The sequence below is a fragment of the Eretmochelys imbricata genome, chromosome 5 (genome assembly GCF_965152235.1).
Source record: "Eretmochelys imbricata isolate rEreImb1 chromosome 5, rEreImb1.hap1, whole genome shotgun sequence".
NCBI lineage: Eukaryota > Metazoa > Chordata > Testudines > Cheloniidae > Eretmochelys > Eretmochelys imbricata.
The window spans coordinates 60,365,984-60,393,979 of NC_135576.1; the positions used below are offsets into that span (position 1 = coordinate 60,365,984).

General features: G+C 41.0%; 1 protein-coding gene across 1 annotated transcript in view; it reads right to left on the minus strand.

Moving 5' to 3' along the window:
* Positions 1-27,996, minus strand: part of KIAA0825 (KIAA0825 ortholog) — a 348,612-nt gene that overhangs the window by 252,833 nt on the left and 67,783 nt on the right. Inside the window, exons 4-8 of the mRNA XM_077817196.1 lie at positions 23,302-23,472; positions 8,097-8,191; positions 6,141-6,368; positions 4,866-5,131; positions 2,958-3,108 (exon numbers count right to left, since the gene is read on the minus strand). Coding sequence (XP_077673322.1) covers positions 2,958-3,108; positions 4,866-5,131; positions 6,141-6,368; positions 8,097-8,191; positions 23,302-23,472 — 911 coding nt within the window. The remainder of the gene's footprint in view (positions 1-2,957; positions 3,109-4,865; positions 5,132-6,140; positions 6,369-8,096; positions 8,192-23,301; positions 23,473-27,996) is intronic.

Here is a 27,996-nt window from a genome sequence, read left to right on the forward strand (position 1 = left end):
TAGAATGTAAATGCTTTATGGTAAAAATGTACTTAGGGTTCCATTCAGATCTCATATACATAGGCACATATTGATCCATACCTTGTAAAATTATTACTGAACTTTTACAAGCTATATGTCCATATGAATAGAATAGAGCTCTTAGCCTACAGTTAAGATGGGACTGTCTGCTTTTCTCTTGATCATACCCGCCACTGTTTTCAAAATCAGTTGAATTAGCAGAGAGGTATAAGGAGAGTGTGTGAAGAGAGAATGAAGTTAGGTGTCCCGATGCAAAAACATTTGTAAATTGAGCTATTTTTACCTTCACTGCGTAGAAAAGCAATATCACTTTATTTTAAAGAGTATAAATAGCCATGGACTCCCAAGTTTAGTTGGGGTCTTTGGAGGTTACCATTGTAAAAATAATAATAAGTCTATAGAAAATGTCACTCCATGTAATCACAGTGCACCACATTCTGACAACGTTACTCATGTTGAGAATGCCTTTATCTGCATATAGTCCCATTTTCTTTTGTGGTGTGCAGTTTATTATTTTGAAAAAGAGGGGCCAGCCAGTTCTGCTTGTCAGCACGTGGCGGGTGGGGTCGGCAGTGGGAAAAGAGGCGGGGCAAAGCCTCACTCCTCCTGCCACAATTTGAATGACATGCATCCCTTAGAATAGGAAGGGAACAGCCCCTGGGATATCCAATGTGTTCTACGTGGCCCTTACACAGGCTGCATAACAGTGGGGAGGGGGAAGGTTCCTTCCTTATACACTTCCCTTCTGATGCATACAGGGCTGGTTCTAGGCACCAGCAAAACAAGGAGGTGCCAGCCATGGCACCCCTAGAAATGTGCCCCCACCACCCCAGCTCACCTTTGCTCTGCCTCTGCCTGCTCACCTGAGTGCGTCACCACCGTTCCGCTTCTCCCCATCCCTCCCAGGCTTGCCGCGCCTGGGCGGGAGGCAGGGAGGAGAAGCCAAGCAGCAGCACGCTCGGGGGAGGTGGCAGTGGTGGAGCAGAAGTGAGCTGGGGCGGGGATCGGTTCCTCTACCCCCCCCCGCTCTTACTTCCTGCGCTCCACCCCCACCCTCGCTCACCTCCGCTCCGCCTGCTCCCCTGAACGCGCTGCCTCTCCCTCGCCTGAGAAGGAGGGGGGAGAAGCAGAGCAGCAGCATATTCAGGGGAGCAGGCGGAGCGGAGGTGAGCTAGGGCAGGGGGGTTGTTGGGGGGGGAGCCGCAGGAAGCAATGGGGGAGGGAAATGTAGCACGCCCAGGGGAGGAGGTGGGGCTGGGGATTTGGGGAAGGGGTTGGGAAAGGGCGGAGTTGGGGCGGAGCTGGGGGGAGGGCACAAAAAAAAAGCGAGGGCGTCCAAAAAATTTTTTGCTTTGGGTGGCAAAAATCCTAGAGCCGGCCCTGGATGCATACATCCATAAAGCAGAGTACACTCTGTCCCTTAGTTTGGTGGGAGAGAGTGGTTCTGCTCTTTGTGAATTTTAACTGAGGACTTACAAATAGTGCCAGATAAATTGTCCTGAAGATTGAAGCAATACAAGCTTCCTTCAACTACCTTCCTATGTGCCTCAATCCTGACCAGAGGAGCGAGGATTATTCAGTCAGTCCTTGCTGTCTTTGCTGAGACTGCTAACAATTTTTGTCAATTATGATGGTAGTTTTTATGAAGTGGACAACTGTTTCCTAGTTGCTGGAATGAGGCTACCAAAAACTGGTCACAGTCATGTGATAAGTTGAGACTGTTACCAGTGCACACCAGATCCCAATCAGTGACCAAGAAGTACTGGGCTCCATACTACTGCCAACTTCCTGAACCATCCAGACCATATTTAAGAAAAATAAAATGGGTTTCTTTATTACTTCTGCTCTGAGATACAGAGACCCTTTAATAGCACCAGCCACGGAAAGTAACATTTAATCAGTTGGACTCTCCAGATCCTCACCATCGAAAGAGAAGGTATAACACAATGGCTCTTCCTAACAGTTTCCAGAATGTAAGTATCAGATACAAAGGAGATTCTGCTCCATTGCAGGAGGCCTGGGAGACAGTAGAGTCATACGCAGAAGCCTAGTTCTCATATATGGCAATTGTAACAAGCAAGGACAGGACCATGGTTGCTGTAGATCCCAATTATTATTGATAATGAAATTACAAATGTTTTACATGACCCAGAAATCACATTCAAGGGATTTTAAGCAATATGTAGTCTATAATCAATGGAATAGTTCACTGGAAGTGGGAAAGAATCAATATATTCAACTGTATGTTTTATTAATTGGCCCCTGATTTTCTTGCACTGAAATAATTAAACTAGAGTTTAAGAGTAGACTTGGGATTCCCAAATTCAGACAATATCACAAATGCAGGTTAGAAACATATGGCTGGATTCTGTGGACAGGGATACTGGTCACTTGTGCTATCTGAGCCACTTACCAAACCCACAGTAGGGGAGCAAAATGAGAAAGAATGACAAAGGAGAAATATATTAAATAAGAAAAATACTTATCATATGCACATATATTGGCAGGGAAAGAAAAAAATCAATTCTTACAATCATCATAGGGAGTATTTCTGCGAGAAAAGATTTACATTATTCTGGTATTGTTATTTCTTTGAGTCTTATACTGTATAGGCGTCAATATATTAATCTTCTCTCCTTTCCCCATACAGGTAAACTATCTATTTTCAGCCAATCCTAAGGAACAGTATTTTACTAGGCAAATGGCATGAGAACCCTTATTTAATTAAGTGACTGATTAATCTTAAGTCTTTTAACTATATTTTACTAGATCATTGCTAAGATATTTACATACAGTAACAGAGCTATTTTAAAAACATATCCCAACAGCCTCTGTGCACAAGTAGAACAGATCTTATGTTTCTAATTAGTCAGAGAGCAGATAAGCAGTAAAACACATTTATGTAAAAGGAGGGGATAGTAAACTTAACCTCACACCTCATAAAAAGCTTTGTAGTCATCCCAGTGGTGGCTCTCAGCATCCTGTAAAATACTTGTAGCACAAACTCTGACGCAGTAGTTGGTAACTTGAAACTGGAGAACGTTGATGAATTCCTGATATCCCTGGACAGGCACTAGGAACAGGGGCCTGTTCAGAGGGAATGATCAAAGAGGCAAAGATTTAAGGCCTGTGCAGTAGGAGGTAACAATCCACAGTACTACAAATGGTTTGGATTATTACTTATCAATCATTCATTTCCTCTTGGGCCTGAAGTCAGAGCCCACGTTCACTTTCAAAAAATCTGGTCTTTGTTTTGCAAACTCTTTGAAAATGTACATCTGCTGTTCTACAAATACGTATTTCTGCTTCAGACAAACTGCATTATCAATACATCATTCAGAAGTGAAAGTATTCTTCCCTATTATTACAAATCAGAATATTATTTTGTCATTCAATTGTCAATGTTGTTGGAAGACACTATGCACTTTTCAGCAGTAACTTTTATAAAGCTAGCATATAAACATGAGTCCCCTAGACTTACTCTTTTTAGTAAAATAAAAAGTGTAACTCTGCAGATATGAATGATCATAAACAGTTTTGAAATGCACACAAATAGAATGATTTGGGCAATATTTGGGAGTAGATTCTGTCATTCACCAAGATACACTCATTGCAAGAGAGGGGAAAGCGTTAGGGATCCAATAATGGTTCTCTGATTCTGATGCTGCCCTGGCCCCAACCCTAAACTACACTAAGTTACAACAACTGGGTATGGTCCCGCAGTGCTCTGCTTACACCTGCCCGAGGGGAGCTCAGTGCCATGCTCAACATGCTCCCATGGAAGGATGTGTGGAGGGGAGACTGGCCTGGGAACCAGTTCCATCAATTCTCTTTTTCACCACAGGAATCCTCAACTGGTCAGTAGCTCCAGCTTATATCCCCTTTGCCCCATTCAGGCAGAGCAACAGGGAGATAATAGGAGCTGAGAATCGGGGCTCTGTTTTTAAATTCAGATGTGAATCATCGCATACAAGATATTTTTAATTAGAAATCAAAATCATAATATTTTACTAGAGATGGTCAAAACTGGAACCTTAAATCCAAACCCCTTTAAGTTTCTGCTTGGGTATGCATTCAGATTTGAACTAGCACCTTATTTTGACTCTAGGTCATACTCAAATCCACAAGGAGCTCAGTTCCAATTCAGACATGACCAGAATCACACAGGATGCGCAGATCAAGAGATTCCTACTGTTCTGAGCCAAAATCTTCTAAGAACCACATACATAGTTTCAGGGCCATCAGGTCCAAGCATTAGCTCTGATTCAACCTCTAACCTGAACCCTTACCCAATCCTACTCTGGATCCCAACACCCCTTCTTTGACCTATCTCTAATTTTATTTAGCATCTATCTAAGACTCATTGATAATTACCCTCTTGTAAAAGTTTATTGGATACATATGCTCATGGTGCTTAGCACAATCTTCATGACACCAACGTGCAGGAGGAACATATCTTCATGTTGTCAAACATTAAATTTTTTAACATTGTTTTTATGAAAATTAAGCTGTTGCTGCAGACAAAAATGAAATGGAAGTCCTCCATTCATCCATACCATAATATAGTGTAGACTGTATAGGAGTATTTGCTCAAGGTTCAGAAGTAAAGAATTTGCATTGCCTTGCCAATTCAGACCTTGAAGGTAAAAATCAATGTTTGTAATAACTACTTCAAGTTATCAATATGTCTGATCTTTCCTAAAAAACAGTGCAAATAGTACTTTAAGTATAGGAAATATTTTGGGTATATTTACAAGTATTATAGATTATACATTATACCACTAAAATGGAATCAAAGTTCCATATCATCTATATTTGAATTAAAACATATTTAAAGGACTCACTTCTTGCTGGTCTCTCTCATTAAATTATCATACATCATAAAATGCTGAAAGACATGTACTGCTGTGGAGAGAACAGCATACAAGTTTTGCAGTGGAGCCTTGAAGGGAACTTCTTTGCTTCTCTCCTCCAACCTTTCCAGGACAGCTGTTGCTACTTTGCAGCAGGCCTCTACAAAGTTTGCTCTAATTTCCTGAAGAGAATCGTCTCTGCATGCCAGAGCCAGTGGAAGCACTGTGTCAAGTTCTTCCATGATGTCAGAACAAAACTAGGGAGAAATAAATGTGGCATCAAGTTATTTGTACTCTGACAGCTCTGTGTAATTTATGTATGCCAGGGCCAAATTCTTGAATAATGAAATTGGCACAACACAAATATATTGAATCAGCCTTATAAAAATGTCAGTCTCTGGTACAGAAGGCAAATTTTTGTGCCGTATACCAGCACAGTACATGCTAAGGATTTAACCTTATATGAGAAAATGCCCTAATTTTGCTCATGCCCTCCCATCATATATATTTAATGGTGTTCAGAAGATAAGACTAATTCCTTCCAAACAGAGATAATTCTCTAAACTATTATATCATTTTCAAAAGCTATGTTTTAATCAATTTCTTGCTGCTAGTTATAGGGGGGACATTGTCATCTTCTAGCAAGTGTATGTATTGTTCTCAATAAAGCCATCTTACTAAAAGCCTGGACGCTCCTTTAACTAAACATTTAATAATTCTGCTTAGCATCAATTGCTTTCCATCCTAAATTGGTAAAACACTTGCAAAAATTACAACATTAAAAAGCTTTCATATATTGTATATTCTTAGACTAACCATTTAATTTATCAACATATCTGACCTTTTAGCCAAATCAAAGAACTCCAATTTGGCCATAATATTCATTATGCTGATTAATTAAATGGCATGCCTAAGGAAATAAATACAGGAAATCCTTTTATAGCAATGCTTCAAATTTTGAAAGCATATCATCATCAAATTGGGATGTAGCACTACAGACACTAATCAGAATGGTTTTGAATCCTTTTGATGCAAAAAATAAAAGGGTAAAGTTAAAAAGTTCATTTTGTTTAGTACAGACTATGTGTTAAAATATAACACAATATTTGGCATTGTATTTTAATGCCTTTCACTTTCTTTTTAACTCCATTTATATACAACTTGGAATATTAATGGCACTGTAAGCATGTCAAAGCTTGGACAGCAAACAACCTTGGCATTCATCCTTCTTTCCTCCCGGCAAACTTCAGATCTTTGGATACCTGCCTTTGCAATTCGTTTTGGTTGTTCCTCCTCGTGGACTGTTTCCCAGGACTCCCTCATTTGCTGGATGTTTACTAGGCTCATTGTATAGACTGCAGCTGAAGACTCTTCTTTCTGCTCAAGCTGAAGAATTTTAGTTGAAAAATCTTCAATTGCTATTGTTATACAGTGTGCCACAGAAGAAGACAGGTCTTTAAATGCATTTCTCCAGCTAAAATCCAGTAAAGTAGTCTGAAATATAAATGTATATCACATCAATCCAAACTCAGCAATGAACATTACTGTTGTTACGGTTCCAATCTTATATGACTACCAGTATACAAGTTATCTAGAGATATTCTGTCATACTGTGAAAGCCATTCACATAAGTTGGAAAATACAACTCACAAACAATGAACTAACAATAAAAAGCATATGTATTTTTAACACAGATTAATACATATAGTAATGTTTCATTCAAATTGTTATTGGATTTAATAAAAATATCAAAATGTCATTTATAAAAATCTATTTCAATAAAACTATCTTTATTTGAGCAGCAGGCTGCACTTTACTTACCACATAAAGAAACCTTTAAATTCAATATATTTAATAAAGTCAATTAAATTTTATAGCCATTTTTATAGTTTGCAACATCAGACACCATGTAATATTCTCTCTTACTTCCTTAGTATGCTTTTAACTCAAAGCCAGCAAACCAATAATGTGAATGGTAAACGGTTTAGAGAAACCAGATTTGGCATACCAATGCTAGAATTCGTTTCTTTAGTGCTGCATTTGGCCACAGTTTAAACTAGTCTAGGTCACAGGTGTTCACAAACCTGGCCAAAAAAAATAGAGACCTCTGAGGTGGATCTGAGGAATATCATGGACCACCTCCTGGCTCACACTAATTCTGCTTTGCACTGCTTTGATTGTGTAAAGCCATCTTAAAGCTGGACAATAGTGGCCAACCGATAATGTCTCTAGTTTAAGGGGAATATTTCATGGCCTAACCTAACCAATTTCTGACATAAGTGGTATGGTAAGAGAGGGGAGGAGACAGGACTTTAACAACCCTAGAGGCTGCAATAGCCCATTGTGCGTATACACTAAGTTAGGCATTATAACCAGCCTGAAATTGGAAAAGCGCTTACATTGCTCTAACTTGTGCCAGGGACTTAATTGATCCCACAGCCACCCCACAATCTGGGGAGTACAAAGACAGCACATATCTCCCCATTGTCTTCAGGTTCTGTGCTAGGTATAGCTCATCTGGATCAAAATACTTTTAATAAAGCTAACATTCAAATATAAGTCCCACAGAAAGATCCAAACTGTATTTAAACAAGCTGTTTGAGTCCTAAAATTTGGTACTGATTAATGAAATTCCACTACTGGGCAATGACTGACCTGGCAAGTCTTTTAGACTTAAATCCCCTAAACTCAATTCCAACATTTCATTGGTAAATGGAGGACAGACCAAGTCACAATCCTGCATGTGCTTTCTGCAAGGATTATGGCACTAAATGACTAGTAAAGGAACTAACACAAACCTTAGCAGTAAGCATCTGCATGATCAGCTACTAAGATTTCAGTACATTTTGTCAGCCTATCATATATTCAAGAACACATGGAATATTAAAGAAAGACCTTTATGTTTGTGCATGGTTTTGGTTTTCCTCTTTGTAACTGTGGCATTTTGTTCTTCTGATGTTAACTTTGTTACAGTATAACGTGTACCAAAAAAATAAAAATAAAAAAGATTATCCCCTTTGTCTCTTTACATACACATTTTGTATAGGATTTTTTCATCCTGAGCTGAGATTCTGCAGTCTAAAATTAATTGTAATATTCAAACAATTAACTTCTGGAAACAGGCATTTATAATGAGTATGCCAACAGAATCTATATTGATGACAAAGAGAAAAAGAAAAAGAAACAAATCCTTATAAAGTGTAAGACTCTTTTCAAACTCACCTCTTTTACCTGAAGTAACTGTTCAGGATGCACACTGGTTTCATTTGCTCTAGTTTCCCCTATTAAAAGCTCCCCACTAGCTTTCTTCAGAACTCCTGCACGGTATGATAAGGGAATCAAAGAAAAGATTAATTCTGTAGAAAAATCTGCAGCCTACAACACCTTCTGATATATCAATATGTAGTATAAAAAAATTCAACAAGATGTAGTAGAATACTAATGTTGCGATAAAGTCAAATTCAGGTTATACACAACTTCTTTTATATAACCTGATGAAATCCACATCCCATTGTATTCATATTTTACACATATGCATAGATAACATATAAAATATAATTCCTTTTGTCATTAATTCATTTTTATACTGATTGTGCAGTCACCTGTTTCTAGCAAGAATAGATAACTTTAGAGCAGCCGTGTAAAAATTAATTTCTGCTCTTTGTTCAATAAATTAAATATATTATGTGGCACTATATATTTTAAACATTTAAGCGATTTTAAAATTCTGACACAAAAAGAATCAAATGGCAGCTAATTAAGTGCAATTATTATATCCAAAATAATGATCAGAGCAAGTACAGACTTCTTTAGAACTAATACCTCATTAGCAAGCCCAATATATATGGCCCAGTCAGATACCATTGATCTCAATGGGAATTTTGCCACTGATTTGATCTGGAGTAAACCAATCACTGGGACAGAGGTCACCAATTGAGGGCCCAGTCCTGCAAACACTTACACATATGAATTGCCCCATGCAGTTATTTGCACGTGTAAGTGTTTGTACAATCTGACCCTTAGATTTACAGGACAGAGTACATGTCTGTCCTATGTTCTGAGCAGCACTAAACATACCACCAGTGCTCAACAAGTAAATAGAAGCAACGTAATTAATAATTTAAACATCCTTCCCTTTCTTAATATAGTTTACATACAATTCTGGTGCAGGTATTACTAATTTACTATGTCTTATGTGAAATTAAAGACAAGAAACAAGGAGCACTAAATGATAGAATGCTATCAAGCATAGCTAAAGAGTATTGTTAAGAGCATATATTAAAAGGTCTTCTGCCGCTTGAAGGCATTGGCAATACGTATGCTCAAAGTTTGGGGAAAGCTTTTCTGTTGAAGAAAACATCTACTTCTTTGAGATCCTTAGGATCTCATTTGTCTAAAATGGATTTTCCCTTTTTCTTAGATACTGCATCCTTTGAAGGAAGGCATCTTGCTTATGCTCTTAAACAGTGTTCCATGGCTTGGAATGACTTCCTCAAGTCCAATCTTAAGTTACGTTAATGAAACTAGTTCCAGGGAAAAATAATTTTTATTTTTAGAAATATGAAAAATAAAATGGCAGAATATAAAGACGGACAACACTAATCAGGTCACCCACTTCGCCTTCCAACTGCAAGTAGTTATGGGCTATACATTTAATTCTGCCTATTTTTAAATTCACTGTGTCCTGGAGCTTCCAATGCTTCCTTTGAGAGATTGTTCCAGATTTTTAAGAGTTTGCTCTCAGAAAGTTTCTCCTGATATCCAATCTACCTGGGAATAATGAGCTGACACTGAGAAAGAAAATTTGTACTTTCTCTTACTATGTTAGATATTCATCTGCTGTAGTGTTCACACCCTTTCAATGTCAGAAGACTTACATTCTCTTATTGTCACTACTCAAGTAAGCAATATATAATTCACTCTTTTAATCTTTTATCAAAAAGTCAAACTGACTAGCCTCCATTTACACTGTCCTTCTGAGAACACCCTCCACTTTATTAACTTTTTCAGTGAACTGACCAGAAGCGAACACATCATTTTGAAATAGATCCTCAACAAGTATAAATTGTCATAGGAGCCATGATAATTTACACTAGTTAAGGATCTGCCCCGTTAGTCTACAGCAGACCTGTGCAGAGATGACCAGTTGTTTGTAATTTGATATGTTTGCATAAATATTCCAGAACTGCTGACACATCTCATTACAAACTCCTGTGCAAATTACACACCACTATCAAACTTAAGTCCTTTTGGGTTTCTTACAAACCCCAGACAATTTCTGTGTTCTCCCTTGTCTAGGTCATTACTGAAGACTGGACCTAACACAGATCCTTTCAACATCCTCAAAAATAATTGTTAGCAAGGTAAATAATACTACAACCAAAACTACCTGCAGGTTGGATTGCCCATCTATCTGATATGGACTCAGCCAGGATTTTTATTTTAACTCCACTAGAGATAATAGATTCTGAAGAAAATGAAGAATATCAACAGAAACATCATTAATAAAAAGAAAAAAAAACAAAAATATTTTCGTAATGATAGATTTGAAGTCCTCCTAGATTCTGTGCTCCATCATTTGTTCTAGCATACCAAACAGAGGAAATATACATCTCAAAGTAAAACTCATATGTTTTTCTAAGTGTAAATTCCATCTTCCAGTCAGTTTGCTCCTTTGGAAAAAAATATTTACTACAGAAGCTATAGCTGGATCTACCTTTGGGACCAAAGCAAAGATCATATTTGTCTTGCTGAAGTCTGTACAACTTCAAACGCTGTCTATTAAGATGATGCACCTTGTAAATTTGATCCTATTTTCCTTTTATTATGCTTTCTAGAAAAGGATGTAAAGTAAAAGATTTCTTCTTTTTAAACTGTGAAAGGAAGACCTTTGCAAATCTTTTTGGTCCCCTGAGGCAAAGCTTGTAAACCTAAGGGCTTGACAACGTTGCCCAGGGTGTTTCAAAGCGCTCCACTGGAAAAGCTTTTCTTGGAACTCATTATCAGATCTGTCCAAAGTTCACCTTTCTCAGTGGAATGGAAAAAAGGTGAGAGAAAGATGAAAGTGTGTTAGATGTTTTTGATTTTTAAAAGTCTCAACAAGAGGCTTCTGAAAAGCCAGAAGAAAGAGAGAAAATGCATCTTAAAGATGGAGGGAAAATGCAATTTGTCAGTGTATTCTTCATTCTAAATAAGGATCTCACACTTAACCCTGACTGCTACTGAATGTTCCAGGTTCCTTCAAATAGAACACACCTCCTGTGATGCTGAATGTACTAGGTATGTCTGAACATTCCAGTGATTTCAATTGAATGTAAATAGATGAGAGCAGGTGTGGTGAAAGACCAGCAAGGAAAGGGTTAATTATATCCACCTCCTACTAGAGAGCCCTGATGGCCAAACCTACCTTTTTCTGAAACCATAATGACATTGCTGGAAGGAAGCGCAGATACTTGGGGCAGGGAATATATATTCTGCATCTGCTAGGAAAAAATGCTGCTTCTTTTCTCAAAAAGATAAGAAATATTGACTTGCTCTGTTGACACTACAATTTGATGGTCAAAGCGCTTTCATATTCTATTTTTAGTGGTTTATGACTTTTCCCCAAAAAATGCTTTTTGGTAGAAATTCCTCTTGCTTATTCACCTCTAAGAAGTATATTGTTTTAGCAAGTCTAAAAGCAAAATCTATATATTGTTGAGTTGTTGGTGCACAAATCAAGTACTTATATCAGTTAAATCATTTTTCAGATTCCTTATCTGTGATTGGATAATTGAAGTATATTTTGAATTTAAGCTTAAAACATGGTATGTATGTAGTCCTCAGTGAGGAATACCTGCCTTTGCAATGTTTGTAAATAAAGTAGTCAAGAAATAAACCTATGAATAATTTAAAAAGCATACTGAAAATAAATTATAATAGAGAATGCAATACATAGATCATTTTTGTTCATCTGCGTGAAACAATTTGGGGGATTTAACCTATTGAATACAGTCCAGAGGATTCCAGACACAGAACTCTCAAACTGAAGTCACAGAATTGTCCAGATCACCTCAGTACAATTTCTACAGCCATCTCCCTACAGAGTTCACTTTGGTTCAATGTGTCCCTTGGTGCTATTGTCTGCCATGGGGTTATCATCAGAGAATACTGGTGGGCAGTACTTCCCTGTAACATCTATTTTCAATCGCCTAAATTGATCTTCTAAGCTTTCCATTGTTCACTCTGCAAAGAAACTTGTCTTGTTGGCAGCTAGAAGTGTGAACTACATGTCTTTCTTTTCTTCACTGTTCTTTTTTTGGTTCACAAGCAACCTCCTACCAAAAGCAGAATCTGTGGAAGAGACTACATCCAAGCAATAATGCTATGAAAAAGTATGAAGAGAAGCCCAGGTGGCCACCTTGCAAATTTCCAATGTGGAAGCCTTCGACCTCTCCGCCCAAGAAGCAGCTATAGTACTAGTGTAATGAGCTTTACAAACCCTGGGAGCCTCTTTACCCTTAACTACATACGCCTCCCTAATACAATCCCTTAACCATCTAGCTAAGGAACTCTTAGAAGCCATTTGACCCCTCTTAAGACCCCCTAAGAGTACAAACAATCTGTCAGAAGATCTGAAATCTTTGATTCTTCTGAGATAAACCCTAAGTGTTCTTACATTCAATTTATGCAGCCATTGCTCTTTGTCATCGCTGGGTCTAGGGAAAAATGAGGGCCAAGAATCCTCCTGGTTTAGATAAAACTCAGATACCACCTTGGGGGGGGGGTGGGGAAATGAGAAACTGTCCAAAGAACTACTTTATTTCTGATGGAACTTTACAAATGTTCTAAATATCAAGTCTGAAGTCCCCAGATGATATTCTGAACAAAGAACAACTAAACTTGTTATTGCAACAGCCAAAAAATGTTCAGTTACTTCCTGGTATGACTTAAATACAAAGCTAATAAGGGCCTCTACAGATACTCAATATAGCCAAGAGGAAAAAGAAACAAATGTAGGGCCTCACTCTATTTGATGTCTGGGAAAACATCACATCAGTGCAATATTTGCTTTTTTATTATTTATTGCACAAATCCCCAAATTACCTACAGTGCTACTGCAAACTCTCAGTGAGCTAACACGTAAATTATTTTCTAAGCCCTCTAATAGGAAAGAAGATACTTCCAAAAAAGTACACAAGATGGCTGTTACCTTTCCCAGTCCTATACCACAAGCATGACATCTGCCAGCCTAAAATGAAGTATACTTGTTAGGTGTATTTAAGCCGTCCTTCTAATCAAGGCTTTATCAGTGAGACAGTGACCAAGATTAATCAGGATAATATAGGACATTGACAGAGAAGATCTTATTTCCCTTCTGGATTCTTGACAGAAAGCTGGAACAACTGTAAACATAGTTCTCATTCTCCCATATCAAATTATCTTTCAGGTAGCCATTACAACTGAGATTTCTGGCAATATGAACTGAAGATAATGCCAACTTTTACTTCTCAAACACTGTTTTCTTATTTCTCTGGCCATGCCTGCACTTCATATTTCTTCTTAGTACTCCAGATCACCTTAATCAGAACAGCAAGCCTGAAAATGAAGGTGTCAGCTAGTCACACTGCCCTAATCTGTATTAAATATATCATCACATTTTTTTAATTGGTGATCAAAATTTTGTACTTCCTTTGGAACCAGGGGAGCCTTCCATCCCAGAATGCTGCCACTTCAGCTGATCTAATGACACTCACCTGCTCAGATATGGAAGCTAGAAACACCACTTAGGAGACAATATGAGTATAGAGACAGTCATTATAAATGAGTGGAAAAATTCAGGAAAAGGAAAACTCAAACCATTCTGCATCAACAGTTTTATGTAAAGTTAAGGTTAGGTGTAAGTGTCTGCAGAGTCAGGACCTACATATACCTTATGGAAAACAGAACATTTCCTTGTTAACATTCCTTCTTTCAAAATATATATTGCTCTAAATAACTAGATAAAAGATGTTTCTGTACAAAATATATTTTGTTAAACACAATCGTGTTGTTTTCCTGTGTTCAGAGTTTCTTAGAGTAATTACACTTGTATCAAAGAGAACAGAAACAATACTACTCACAATTAATGTAGTTAAGTAAGGCATACCATTTCCTGCTAAAAGGGAGAAAGTATGATAGATTAAGGGTATGTCTACACTACAAAATTAGGTCGAAATTATAGAAGTCGAATTTTTAGAAAGCGATTTTATACAGTCGGTTGTGCGTGTCCCCACTTAAAACCATTAAGTCGGCGGAGTGCGTCCACAGTACCGAGGCCAGCATCGATTTCCAGAGCATTGCACTGTGGGTAGCTATCCCACAGTTCCTGCAGTCTCCGCCACCTATTGGAATTCTGGGTTGAGATCCCAATGCCTGATAGGGCAAAAAACAATGTCGCGGATGGTTCAGGGTACATGTCGTCAAGCCCCCTCCCTCCCTGATAGCAACGGCAGACAATTTTTTCGAGCCTTTTTTCCTGGGTTACCCGTGCAGACGCCATACCACTGCAAGCATGGAGCCCGCTCAGCTCACTGTCACCATCCATCTCCTGGGTGCTGGCAGACGTGGGATTGCATTGCTACACAGCAGCAGCTCATTGCCTTGTGGCAGCAGATAGTGCGGTACGACTAGTAGCCATCCTCGTCATCTCCTGGGTGCTCTTGGCCGGCCTCGGTGAGGTCGGTTGGGGCGCCTGGGCAGACATGGGTGCTTCTGGCAGACATCAGTAAGGTCTGTCGGGGTGTCTGGGTAGACATGGGTGCATCTGGCAGACCTCGGTAAGGTCTGTCAGGGATTCCTGCGCATAAATGGGAGTGGCTCAGGTCATTCTCTTCTTTAAGTTTTGTCTAATGAAGATTCAGTCCTGCCTGGAATATTGGCAGAGGGATAGCTCAGTGGTTTGAGCATGGGCCTGCTAAACCCAGGGTTGTGAGTTCAATCCTTGATGGGGCCATTCTGCATTAGGCTGCTCTCCCAGCCAGCAGCACCATCAGCTGCCAGCCTACCCCTTGCTCCCTCCGTGAAAGCAACAGCTGACAATCGTTTCGCGCCTTTTTCCGTGCGGGCGCCATATTGCTGTCCACATTGTCATCCACCAGCTGCTTCCGCTGCCACTCTGCTCTCCTGCTCACGCCATATGACAGAAAGCATGGAGCCCACTCAGATCACTGCGGCAGTTCTAACCGCTCTAAACACCATGAGCATTATCATGCAGTATATGCAGATCCAGAACCTGCAAAATAGGCAAGGAGGCGACGGCAGCGCAGTGAGGAGAGTGATGAGGACATGGACACAGACTTCTCTCAAAGTACAGGCCCCGGCAATTTGAACATCCTGGTGGCAATGGGGCAGGCTCATGCCATGGAATGCCAATTCTGGGGCCAGGAAACAAGCACAGACTGGTGGGACCGCATAGTGTTGCAGGTCTGGGATGATTCCCAATGTCTGTGAAACTTCCGTATGCGTAAGGGCACTTTCATGGAACTTTGTAACTTGCTTTCCCCTGCCCTGAAGCACAAGAAAACCAAGATGAGAGCAGCCCTCACAGTTCACAAGTGAGTGGTGATAGCCTCTGGAAGCTTGCAATGCCAGACAGCTACCAGTCAGTCGGAAATCAATTTGGAGTGGGCAAATCTACTGTGGGGGCTGCTGTGACGCAAGTAGCCCACGCAATCAAAGATCTGCTGCTATCAAGAGTAGTGACTCTGGGAAATGTGCAGGTCATAGTGGATGGCTTTGCTGCAATGGGATTCCCTAACTGTGGTGGGGTGATAGACAGAACGCATATCCCTATCTTGGGACCGGAGCACCAAGGCAGCCAGTACATAAACCGCAAGGGGTACTTTTCAGTGGTGCTGCAAGTACTGGTGGTTCACAAGGGGCGTTTCACCAACATCAACATGGGATGGTCAGGAAAGGTACATGATGCTTGCATCTTCAGGAACTCTGGTCTGTTTGAACAGCTGCAGGAAAGAACTTACTTTCCAGACCAGAAAATAACAGTTGGGGATGTTGAAATGCCTATAGTTATCCTTGGGGACCCAGCCTACCCCTTAATGCCATGGCTCATGAAGCCATACACAGGCACCCTGGACAGTAGTAAGGAGCTGTTCAACTATAGGCTGAGCAAGTGCAGAATGGAGGCAGAATGTGAATTTGGATGTTTAAAAGCGCGCTGGCGCAGTTTACTCACTCACTCAGTTAGACCTCAGTGAAACCAATATTCCCATTGTTATTACTGCTTGCTGTGTGCTCCACAATATCTGTGAGAGTAAGGGGGAGATGTTTACAGCAGGGTGGGAGGTTGAGGCAAATCGTCTGGCCACTGATTACGCGCAGCCAGACACCAGTTAGAAGAGCGGTTAGAAGAGCACGGCAGGGTGCGCTGCGCATGAGAAAAGCTTTGAAAACCAGTTTCATGGCTGACAAGTATACGGTGTGACAATTCTGTTTGTTTCCTGATAGAAACCCGCCCCCCTTGGTTCACTCTACTTCTCTGTAAGCCAACCGACCTCCCCTCCCCCATTTGATCACCGCTTGCAGAGGCAATAAAGTCACTGTTGTTTCAAATTCATGCATTCTTTTTTAATTTGTCACACAAATAGGGGGATAACTGCCAAGGTAACCTGGGAGGGGCGGGAGAAGGAGGGAAGGACAAGGCCAAACTGCACTTCAAAACTTATTGGATGCCAGCTTTCTGTTGCTTGGGCAGTCCTCTGGGGTGGAGTGGTTGGGTGCCCGGAGGCCCCCACACCGCGTTCTTGGGCATCTGGGTGAAGAGGCTATGGAACTTGGGGAGGAGGGCAGTTGGTTACACAGGGGCTGCAGTGGCAGTCTGTGCTCCTGCTGCCTTTCCTGCATCTCTACCATACACTGGAGCATATCAGTTTGATCCCCCAGTAGCGTCAGCATTGCATCCTGCCTCCTCTCATCATGTTGACGCCACCTCTCCTCTTGCTCATCCCTCCTGTCCTTGCATTCATTTTGTGCTTTCCTGGACTCTGACATTGTCTCCCTCAATGCATTGAGCTGGACTCTTTCAGCGTGGGAGGCCTGCATGAGCTCAGAGAACATTTCATTGCGAGTGCATTTTTTTGGCTTCTAATCTTTGATAGCCTCTGGGACAGAGATGATACGTGCAGTGAAGAAACATTTGTAGCTGCGGGAGGGGAAAAAGGGAGATTAGTCTTTAAAAAGAGAAATTTTAGAGAACAATGGGTAGACTCTTTCACAGTGAACCAAGCTGTTAACATTACGTAGCATGTGTGCTTTCTTTACAAGGTCGCATTTTGCCTCTTATATCAAGGGCCTGCCGGTATGGTGCGATCACACACGCAGGGCCAGCGGGCAACAGAATTTGGCTTGCAGATAGACATGGTAAGCCACAGTCTTTTGGCTTCTTTAACCTTCCTAACATGTGAAAATGGTTTCAAACAGCAGCGCCCTCATTTCACATACCAAGCACCCGTTGGGTTGGCCCTTTAAAATGGGTTGACCCTTTAAAAAGAGGGGCTGTGGTTTTCAGGTTAACGTGCAGCACAAACCTAACTGATCCCCCCAACACACACACTCAATTCTCTGGGATGATTGCTTCACCCCTCCCGCCACTGGGTCTGTCTGTCTGTGTAATGCTTTTGCTGGGACCAGGTCAGGAATGCTCTTCAGAACTTCTGTTAAGTTAGTAAGTAATCTAGCTAGAAATGCGTTAGATTTCCTTTTGTTAAATGGCTGGTAAAGTAGGTTGTGCTGAATGGAATGTATATTCCTGTTTTGTGTCTTTTTGTAACTTAAGGTTTTGCCTAGAGCGATTCTCTGTGTTTTGAATCTGATTACCCTGTAAGTTATTTACCATCCTGATTTTACAGAGGTGATTCTTTTACTTTTTCTTGAATTAAAATTCTTCTTTTAAGAACCTGATTGCTTTTTCATTGTTCTTAAGATCCAAGGGTTTGGGTCTGTGTTCACCTATGCAAATTGGTGAGGATTTTTATTGAGTCTTCCCCAGGGCTCTTTCCCTGTTCTTTGTTTAACATGCTTGGTGGTGGCAGCATAGGGTTCAAGGACAAGGCAAAGTTTGTAACTTGAGGAAGTTTTTAACCTAAGCTGGTAAGGATAAGCTTAGGGGATCTTTCATGCAGGTCCCCACATTTGTACCCTAGAGTTCAGAGTGGGGAAGGAACCTTGACAGTCCTCTTAATAAAATTTCCCTGTTTCAACCAGGTGACCATGAATGATATCACTCTCCTGAGGATAACACAGAGAGATAAAGAACGGATGTTGCTTGAATGCCAGCAAACACCAGGACCATATGCTGCCATGCTTTGTTATGCAATGATTCCAGACTACATGCTGCTGGCCTGCCGTGATAAAATGTCCTACCATGCAAGACGGAATAAGGCTGCCCTCCCCAGAAACCTTTTGCAAAGGCTTTGGGAGTACATCCAGGAGACCTTCACTGAGATGTCCCTGGAGGATTTCCGCTCCATCCCCAGACATGTTAACAGACTTTTCCAGTAGCTGTACTGGCCCCAAATGCATCCCAAGTCTTCAGGGCAAATTAATCATTAAACACGCTTGCTTTTAAACTGTGTACTATATTTACAAAGGTACACTCACCAGAGGTCCCTTCTCTGCCTTCTAGGTCCAGGAGCCTGCGTTTGGTGGGTTGGGAGGGTACTAGGTCCAGGGTGAGAAACAGTTTCTGGCTGTTGGGAAAAACGGTTTCTCCACTTGCTTGCTGTGCTTCAACCTCCTCCTCCTCATCATCATCCCCAAAATCCACATCCCTGTTGCATGAGAGTCCACTGACAGAGTCCATGCACAGGGCTGGGGTAGTTGTAGGGGGACCCTCTAGAATGGCATGCAGCTCATCATAGAAGCGGCATGTCTGGGGCTCTGACCCGGAGCAGCCGTTTGCCTCTCTGCTTCTTTGGTAGGCTTGCCTGAGCTCCTTAAGTTCACATGGTCCCTGTTATAGCCTCTGTCCTTCATGCCCTTGGAGTTTTTTTCAAATATTTTGGCATTTCATCTTTTCGAATGGATTTATCTCCCCATACAGCGATCAGATCCAATACCTCCCATTTGATCCATGCTGGAGCTCTTTTGCAATTCACCTGTGCTGAAGAGCTCTGCATGGTTACTTGTGCTGATGAGCTCACCACGCTGGCCAAACAGGAAATGAAATTCAAAAGTTCCCGGGGCTTTTCCTGTCTACCTGGCCAGTGCATCTGAGTTGAGAGTGCTGTCCAGAGCGATCACAATGGAGCACTCTGGGATAGCTCCTGGAGGCCAATACCGTTGAATTGCGTCCACACTACCCCAAATTGGACCCAGCCAGGTTGATTTCAGTGCTAATCAACTCATCGGGGAGGAGGACAGAAGGTACTGGAGGTACTGGATCTGATTGCTGTATGGGGAGAAGAATCCGTGCAGGCAGAACTCTGTTCCAGAAGATGAAATGCCAGTATATTTGCCAAAATCTCCAAGGTCAGGATGGGCAGAGGCTACAACAGGGACACACAGCACTGCCATGTGAAAGTTAAGGAGCTGAGGCAAGCCTACCAAAAAACAAAGGATGCAAACGGTTGCTCCGAGTCAGAGCCCCATACATGCCACTTCTATGATGAGCTGCATGCAATTCTAGCCGGGGGGGCCCTAGGACAAACCCACCACTGTCTGTGGACACCTGCAAGGGGAGAATCTCACACAACAGGGATGAGGATTCTGTGGATGAGGAAGATGAGGAGGAAGAGGAGGTTGAGGATAGTACACAGCAGGCAAGTGGAGAATCCCTTCTCCCCGGCAGCCAGGAACTGGGGTTGGATTGTGCTACACATTCACCCTAAAACCACAGCCCCTCCTTTTAAATGGCCAACTCAATGGGCTTTGCTTGGTATGGGAAAGGAGGGCGCTGCTGTTTGAAACCGTTCCCACATGTTACGAAGATTGAAGAAGCCGAAACCCTTTGCCTTACCATGGCCGCCTGAAAGCCGAATTCTATTGCCCAGCCAAGTGTGTGTGATGTCTCATACCAAACCAGCAGGCACTCAAATATAAGAGGCAAAATGTGACCTTGTACCAAAAGCACATGTCCTATGTGATGTGAATCGCTTGATTCAGTATGAAATAGTGCTCCCTTTGTTCTCTAAAATGTATCTTTTTAAATACTACTCTCCCTTTTTTTCCTCCCGCAGCTACAAATGTTTCTACGATCCCCCTATCATCTCCGTCCCAGAGGCTAGCACAGATTAGAAAGCGAAAAAAATGCACTTGTGATGACATGTTCTCAGTGCTCATGCAGTCTTTCCAGACTGAAAGAGCTCAGCAGAACGTGTGGAAGCAAACAATGGCAAAGTCCAGGAAAGCATTAAATGAACGCAATGAGAAGGAGGAGGAGCATGGTGAGAGGAGGCAGGATGCAATGCTGAGGCTAACGGATGAGCAAACTGACATGCTTAGGCATCTGGAGGAGCTGCAGGAAAGGCAGCAGGAGCACAGACCACCACTGCAGCCCCTGTATAACTGCCTGTCCTCCTCCCCAAGTTCCATATCCTCCTCACCCAGATGCCCAAGAATGCGGGGGGGGGGGAAGGCTACGGGCACTCAGCCACTCCATCCCAGATGATTGCGCAAGCAAGAGAAGGATATCATTCAATAAGTTTTGAACTGTAGTGTGGCCTTGTCCTCCCCTCCTCCCCTCATTCACCACCCCACCCGGTGCTTCCCTCCTCACCCACCCCTCCAGGCTACCTTGTGAGTTTTCCCCCTATTTGTGTGATGACGAATGCATGACTTTGAAATAATAATGACTTTATTGCCTCTAAAAGCGGTGATCGAAGGTGGGAGGTCGGTTGGCTTACAGGGAAGTAGAGTCAACTAAGGGAGCGGGTTTTCATCAAGAAGAAACAAACAGAACTACCACACCGTAGCCTGGACAGTCATGAAACTAGTTTTCAAAGCTTCTCTGATGCGCAGGGTGCCCAGCTGTGCTCTTGTAATCACCCTGGTGTCTGGCTGCACGTAATCGGCTGCCAGGCAATTTGCCTTAACCTCCAACCCCGCCATAAACGTCTCCCCCTTACTCTCACAGATATTGTGGAGCACACAGCAAGCAGCAATAATAATGGGAATACTGGTTTCGCTGAGGTCTAACCAAGTCAGTAAACTGTTCCAGTGTGCTTTTAAACGTCCAAATGCAGATTCTACTACCATTCTGCACTTGCTTAGCCTATAGCTGAACTGATCCTTACTACTGTCCAGGGTGCCTGTGTACAGCCTCATGAGCCAGGACATTAAGGGGTAGGCTGGTTCCCCAAGGATAACTATGGCATTTCAACATCCCCAAGGGTAATTTTCTGGTCTGGAAAGTAAGTTCCTTCTTGCAGCTGTTCAAACAGACCAGAGTTCCTGAAGATCCGAGCGTCATGTACCTTTCCCGGCCATCCCACATTGATGTCGGTGAAACGTCCCTTGTGATGCACTGGTGCTTGCAGCACCATTGAAAAGTACCCCTTGCGGTTATGTACTGGCTGCCAAGGTAGTCCGGTGCCAAGATAGGGATATGGGTTCCATCTATGGCCCCACCACAGTTAGGGAATCCCATTGCAGCAAAGCCATCCACTATGGCCTGGACATTTCCCAGAGTCACTACCCTTGATAGCAGCAGCTCAGTGATTGCATTGGCTACTTGGATCACAGCAGTCCCCACAGTAGATTTGCCCACTCCAAATTGATTCCCGACTGACCGGTAGCTGTCTGGTGTTGCAGGCTTCCAGAGGGCTAACACCACTCACTTCTCAACTGTGAGGGCTGCTCTCATCTTGGTATTCTTGCGCTTCAGGGCAGGGGAAAGCAAGTCACAGAGTTCCATGAAAATGCCCTTACACATGTGAAAATTTTGCAGTCACTGAGAATCATCCCAGACCTGCAACACTGCCATTCCACCAGTCTTTGCTTGTTTCCCGGGCCCAGAATCAGCATTCCATGGCATGAACCTCATAGACTCAACCTGCCCCATTACCACCATGATGTCCAAATTGCTGGGTCCCATGCTTTGAGAGAAATCTGCGTCCATGTCCTCATCACTATCGTAATCGCACCGTCATCGCCTCCTCACTTGCTTTTGCAGGTTCTGCTCATACTGCAGGATAATGCGCGAGGTGTTTACAATGCTCACAACAGCAGCAGTGAGCTGAGCGGGCTCCATGCTTGCCATGGTATGCAGGAGAGCAGAGTGGCAGTGGAAGCAGTGGATGATGACAGTTAGCAGTCTGACTGCACTGTCTGCTGACAGAAGTATGGCATCTGCATGGAAAAAAGGCATGAAACGATTGTCTGCCGTTACTTTCACGGAGAGAGGGACAACTGACGACATGTACCCAAAACCACCTGCAACAATGTTTTTTCCCCATCAGGCATTGGGAAGTCAACCCAGAATTCTAATGGGCAGCGGAGACTGCTGAAACTGTGGGATAGCTACCCACAGTGCAACACTCCGAAAGTCGATGCTAGCCACAGTACTGTGGATGCACTTCGCCGACTTAATGCGCTTAGTGGGGACACACACAATCGACTGTATAAAATTGCTTCCTAAAAATCGACTTCTTAAATTTGACCTAATTTCGTAGTGTAGACATACCCTAATAAGTGCATTAGGTAAAGAAGCTGGGAAGGGGAACATATTATAGGCACACCATTTTCTCAGCTGGTGGATTTTCTTCATCTCATTTGCCATTTTGCAGGGTTACACATTTTCTTCATCTGATATTTCTGGAGATAGTCCAGCAATAAAATAAAGAAAGGGAAATAAAGACCTGATTCTGCAAATATTTACTTCTGGGCAAAGTGCTTATTGCTATGAGATGTCCCACTGAAGTCAATGGAACAACTCAGTAGTGTTTGCAGGATCAAGCTATAAATTAAAACAACTACATTTACATGAAAACTATTTTAAATGCACATTACATTGACCTAAAATTAATGTTCAAAGTTCAGTGCTTTTCCCCACTGAAATTGCAGCCTCCATGGAACAAGCTCAGGAATATTCACAGCAGTGGAAACTGCCATATATTTTGTTTTTATATATATACATATAAAATGTTTGTTAGGCAACACCAGCGTATTTCACTCCATTATCAGAAATAATTATAATATAATCACATCTTTTACAAGTATCAATTCTTTCCCACAAAATCTACAATTTAAATGTACATCTACATTATTTTAAATACATATTTAATGAGATGTTGCAAGATATTTGTTTATATGGTGGGAGATTGGAGGAAAAATGCAAACATACAGCAATTTATTTTCATAATCCTGCAAATTTAATTTAATTTGGAATTCATACAAAGTGATTCTTTTCTACAAACTGAAAAGAAAACAGTATGTGAGGAAAATTACACATTACCTTGAACATTTTTGTTCTTCTCAGTGAAACAAGGCAATAACAGAATTTCTGCAGAGAGTTCTTCAACTCTTTCTTCCATAAACAAAAAGAGTTTTATAAGCTGAGAAAGACGTTTGAGTTGATACAATGTTAAACAGAAGTTCCTTCCTTTTCTGAGGCATTCTTGGGTAGCTGTCCAAACAAAAAGTCATAAAATTTATTTTATTTCTTAATATTATGTAAAATATGCTTATGATAAAATTAAATTATATGAAAATACACTGTATAAAGTCAGTCTTATTATTTGTCATGACACAAGATAACCTAATATCATAGTCTGAACTGTGTAACTTCCCTTTTTAAAAGATCAGATCCTTGAATCCAGTGGAGATGCGCTCAGTGCACAAAGGAAATGGGGGAGAAAGGTGTGTAAAACTACTTTTCTGATCCTCCAGTCCTGGAGTAGGCTGGGAGTTGAAACAAACAAAGGACAAACCTAAAGGCTATCCTAAATTACAACAGTCAGAGAAGTTCCCTTGCAGGATCAGTTTGCCAGGCAAGGATCACCAAAGCAAGTTGCATTTCTGCTCCACCCATCTCCTGTCCCATTTCCAAAACATACATCTGAGGGGATGGGAGAGAAAGAAAAGGAGCAAGTGACATAAAACCAGCCACATCTGAGAAATCTCCTATTTCCATCTTTGGACAGTTTTCTTCAATTGCCTCAAAACTTGATTCCTCCATCAACCAAAATTTCATTGTATTCTACTCTTTGATCTTGATTATGACCCTTTAAAATTATTACAAATACAACATAATAAATCTCCTGTATCAATCAGATTATGGTAGATACCATAATCAAAGAACCATCAACACTGAGCTGATCATAACCCACAACAAGATTGTTACTCGGTAAACATCTTTGCAGATTGTAGTGGTTGCTTTTTTCTTTTTGTCCTTTCTGGTTTGATTCCAAACTAAAATAAAATTCACTAAGATGCACACATTCTGTAAATTAATGTTTTTATAAATAAAATTATATATGATGCATGCAACCCAACCAATGTTTGCAAACATAAAAATTATTTTTGTAATTTCTTATCTTATATACAATAATATATTTTAAACTTTTCTTGTTTTCTCCACAGTAAATGCTGTCTCTTATTGGCAATGCTATTTAGATGAAGTGAGCTGTAGCTCACGAAAGCGTATGCTCAAATAAATTGGTTAGTCTAAGGTGCCACAAGTACTCCTTTTCTTTTTGTGAAAACACACAAGAAGGCCTTTTTGCTTTATAACATATATTTATTTTACATAGTAATATCATCCAGAAGGTATAATGTTTTAGTGCTGACAATATTGTCTAAAACTAAAAACCAGGAAGTTCAGTCCCTATATTAATGTGATCACACAAAAAATCAGCTTTTGTTAATAGAGTTCATATTCCTTTGGTGTATCTCATTTACAAATGTCATATTACAAAGTAACTATGGAACTCCACATTTCACTATCCATTAGCTAATGCAGGTGGGGAACATTCCAGCTAAAAGTTTTAATTCAGAAAACATTCGTAGCAGTATTTTGCACACAAAAACATTGTGTTCCAAAAAATTGACTGAGCAAATAAAAAAAAACCCTTTTACCATATATTAATAGTTTGGGACATCACATCAAAACACTGTCACTTGGCAAGTCACCTTTTCAATTTAACACTCTGCTTGCACAATACAGTTAATGAATATGACATCTGACGGAAAAGAGACATCAATCTAACTCTCCACAACCCTAAATATATGGGGTTTGAAAACAAGTGAAGCTGTCAGTGAACTAATATCAGCAAGCATTACACTCATACAACAGTTATTTTTTCTAGAAATTGAACATTTTATTTTCAATGGTTACAGCTTGAAACATATAATCACATCACATCAACCAGGGAACCCTGCTTGAGCATGGAGCCAGACTGTAGAAGGCTGTGTGATGGTTTTTATTTTGTTTTACTCAATCACACCGTTTTTAAAAAGTATTATTTAATATTTTTATTTTATAACTTTTGGAATGTAACATTTCAAAAAATGATAAAACTGGGCATGATGGGGTGTACCAGGTCCTTTGAGCCCCCATGCTCCTACCACACCTTGGCCCAGGAAAGGAGCAGTGAAAGTGGAACCTCCAGACCTAGAAAGGCTGCAGGGAAGCAACCAATCAGAGCACAGCAGGCTCAGTTAAAAGGAGTAGCAGATTCCTTTGAAGCAGAGATGGTTCTTAGCCATGGAGTTCAGCTGAGAATCCAAATGTGCCAAAGTTGGAGAGTGTTTGGATTTGGTGGCCCAATTTTGGGCCCTTATATAGCAATAGAACAGAGCTATGAATTTTATATCCAGATCTGAACTCCCCCTAAATTCAGAATAAATGTTTTGGCATTAACAGTCACCCCTATACTTTTAAGAGTTGGATGAAAGGAAATATCATATTTGTATTTCAATTGCTAGTAGTGCTGCTGCTTCCTCCTCACGCCCTCCTCCCCACCAAAACAACAGATGATAATATTTGTATCACTACATTGCCATTCTTAGAGGTCTGTGCTTCCAGCAGAACACATGCCGAAACCCTAATTTATTTCATCCTTGCTTGAAAATGTATAACTAAGTATAACTGAGTATAATGAATGTGATGATGTCTGAGTCTGCAGACAGCCAGAAACAACAGCTCTCAGAAGTGAGAACTGAACCATGCATCTCAATGGGATATTAAGTCCAAGACATATTGCTCTGGGTGAGCTTCATACTGCTGCCCCTGTCTATAGAGGAGGGGAGAGGTCTCCGCATCATTGCCACTGCAGGGGCCAGAGCCACAGATTGGGGACAGAGCTATAGAGGGCCCCATGTCACAACGTTTTTATAGCCCTGGGTTACCTTAATCCAGACCTGCCAATACCTCAGGTGCCTGATATCACATCACCCTCAGCTCTTCAATGAGCAGGAAGTAACAAATTCCTAAAAGCCAACACAATTACAAAACATTCCATACAATTATGTTATTCCAAAATATCTTCCCAAACTCTCAGAAGAGAACTCTGAACATTTTTTTCAATCTCAATGAGCATTTAAAATATATTTTAACTGGACCTTGAAGACAGAGTTCAAAGTTCTTGCAAACCATTAAAAAGGTGGAAGAAAACCTTAAAAAAATAAGCTAAGCTGTAGTGTATATGCAAAGCGATATTATATACTTTTTCAGATCACAGCATATTGTACTGTAAAACCAGCATTTTTTCTTTAGGGTTTAGAGGTTAAATATGTTCTACAGGCACTCTGACTCTGCTACGGTATTTAACAAAACCGTAACTGTAGAAAGAAGATGTCTGTAAATTTCCTACTCACTAATATAACTGTATTTCAAGGTGGCAGAAGGGGCTTAAATTAATTGGGACACTTCAGTATTATCAGAAAACAGAGGAAAAGATAGTATTCCTGTACCTGAAGGAAAATGTTATTTACACAAACTAAGAATGTAGCTGCCTGCTGCTCCATATTATAGAAGCAGGCATTATGATAGGGACATGAAACCAGAGACTAAGAATATGATACAGCTAACAGACAAAGAAGGTATAAAAGGATCCAATGTCTGGAAGTTGAAACTAAGCAAATTCAGACTGGAAATAAAGTGAAAATGTTTAACGGTGAGCGTAATCAATCATTAGAGCAACTTGCCACAGATTTGTTTTAAGGTTATGCTCTAGTTCAAAGAGGAATTAATTCAAGGACTTCCTCAGACCTGTTATACAGCTGGTCAGCCTAGATAATAACTGTGGTCCCCTCTGTCTTTATAATCTATGAATGGAGAAGAATGCTGTGGATTAGGGAACCAGAAACAATGGTTATTCACCCTATAGTAAGTGTGGTTCTTCAAGATGTTTTGCCCACATCTCTGGTGGAATGGGTCCTCATCTGCCCAAGTGAATCCAAATGGTCTACTGTATAACATGTTTAATAGTCCAAGATCTATTTCAGCATCTTTAGGGTGAATATTGCTTGACCTTTCATCCTGTCAACAAATACAGAAACAGTCTCGGAGAACTCTTGAATGGCTTTGTTCTGTCCAGAAAGTAGGAAAGATCTGAAAACACTGAAGGTGGGAAGTTTTGCTTCCCCACCAAGTAATATCAGATTTGAGGAAGGAAACTGATAGATGGATCATCTGGTTGAGAAGAAAATCAGAGACCACTTTAGGTAAGAAATTAGGGTGAGGACTAAGCCTATGTCTATACTTGGAGCTGGGGTGTGTGAGATTCTCATTCAAGTAGACATATTTGTGCTAGCTCTCATAGAGCTAGTGCCTAAAAATAAGAGTGTATCTGTGGTAACACAGGTAATGGTGAGCAGCAACATGAGCTATCCACCCCAAATAAATATCCACGGGGTCCAGGCAAGTTTGTTCTCAGGGCGACTAGCCTGTGCCACTGCTTACCACTGCCCATTCTACCAAAGTTACACTTTATTTTTAGCAGTTTAGCTCAGTGAGAGCTAGCATGGGTATCTCTAACTGAACAGTAAACGTAGCCTTAGAGTCACTGTGTCTTTGTGGAACACTGTATCGGATTATCCCACCATAAAGGCTTAGATGTCGCCTCTCCATCTGGCTGAGGTTATAGCCAATAAGAAGGCAGTCTTAATGGACATACGTTGCCAAAGGTTTAAAGAGAAGTCCCAACAA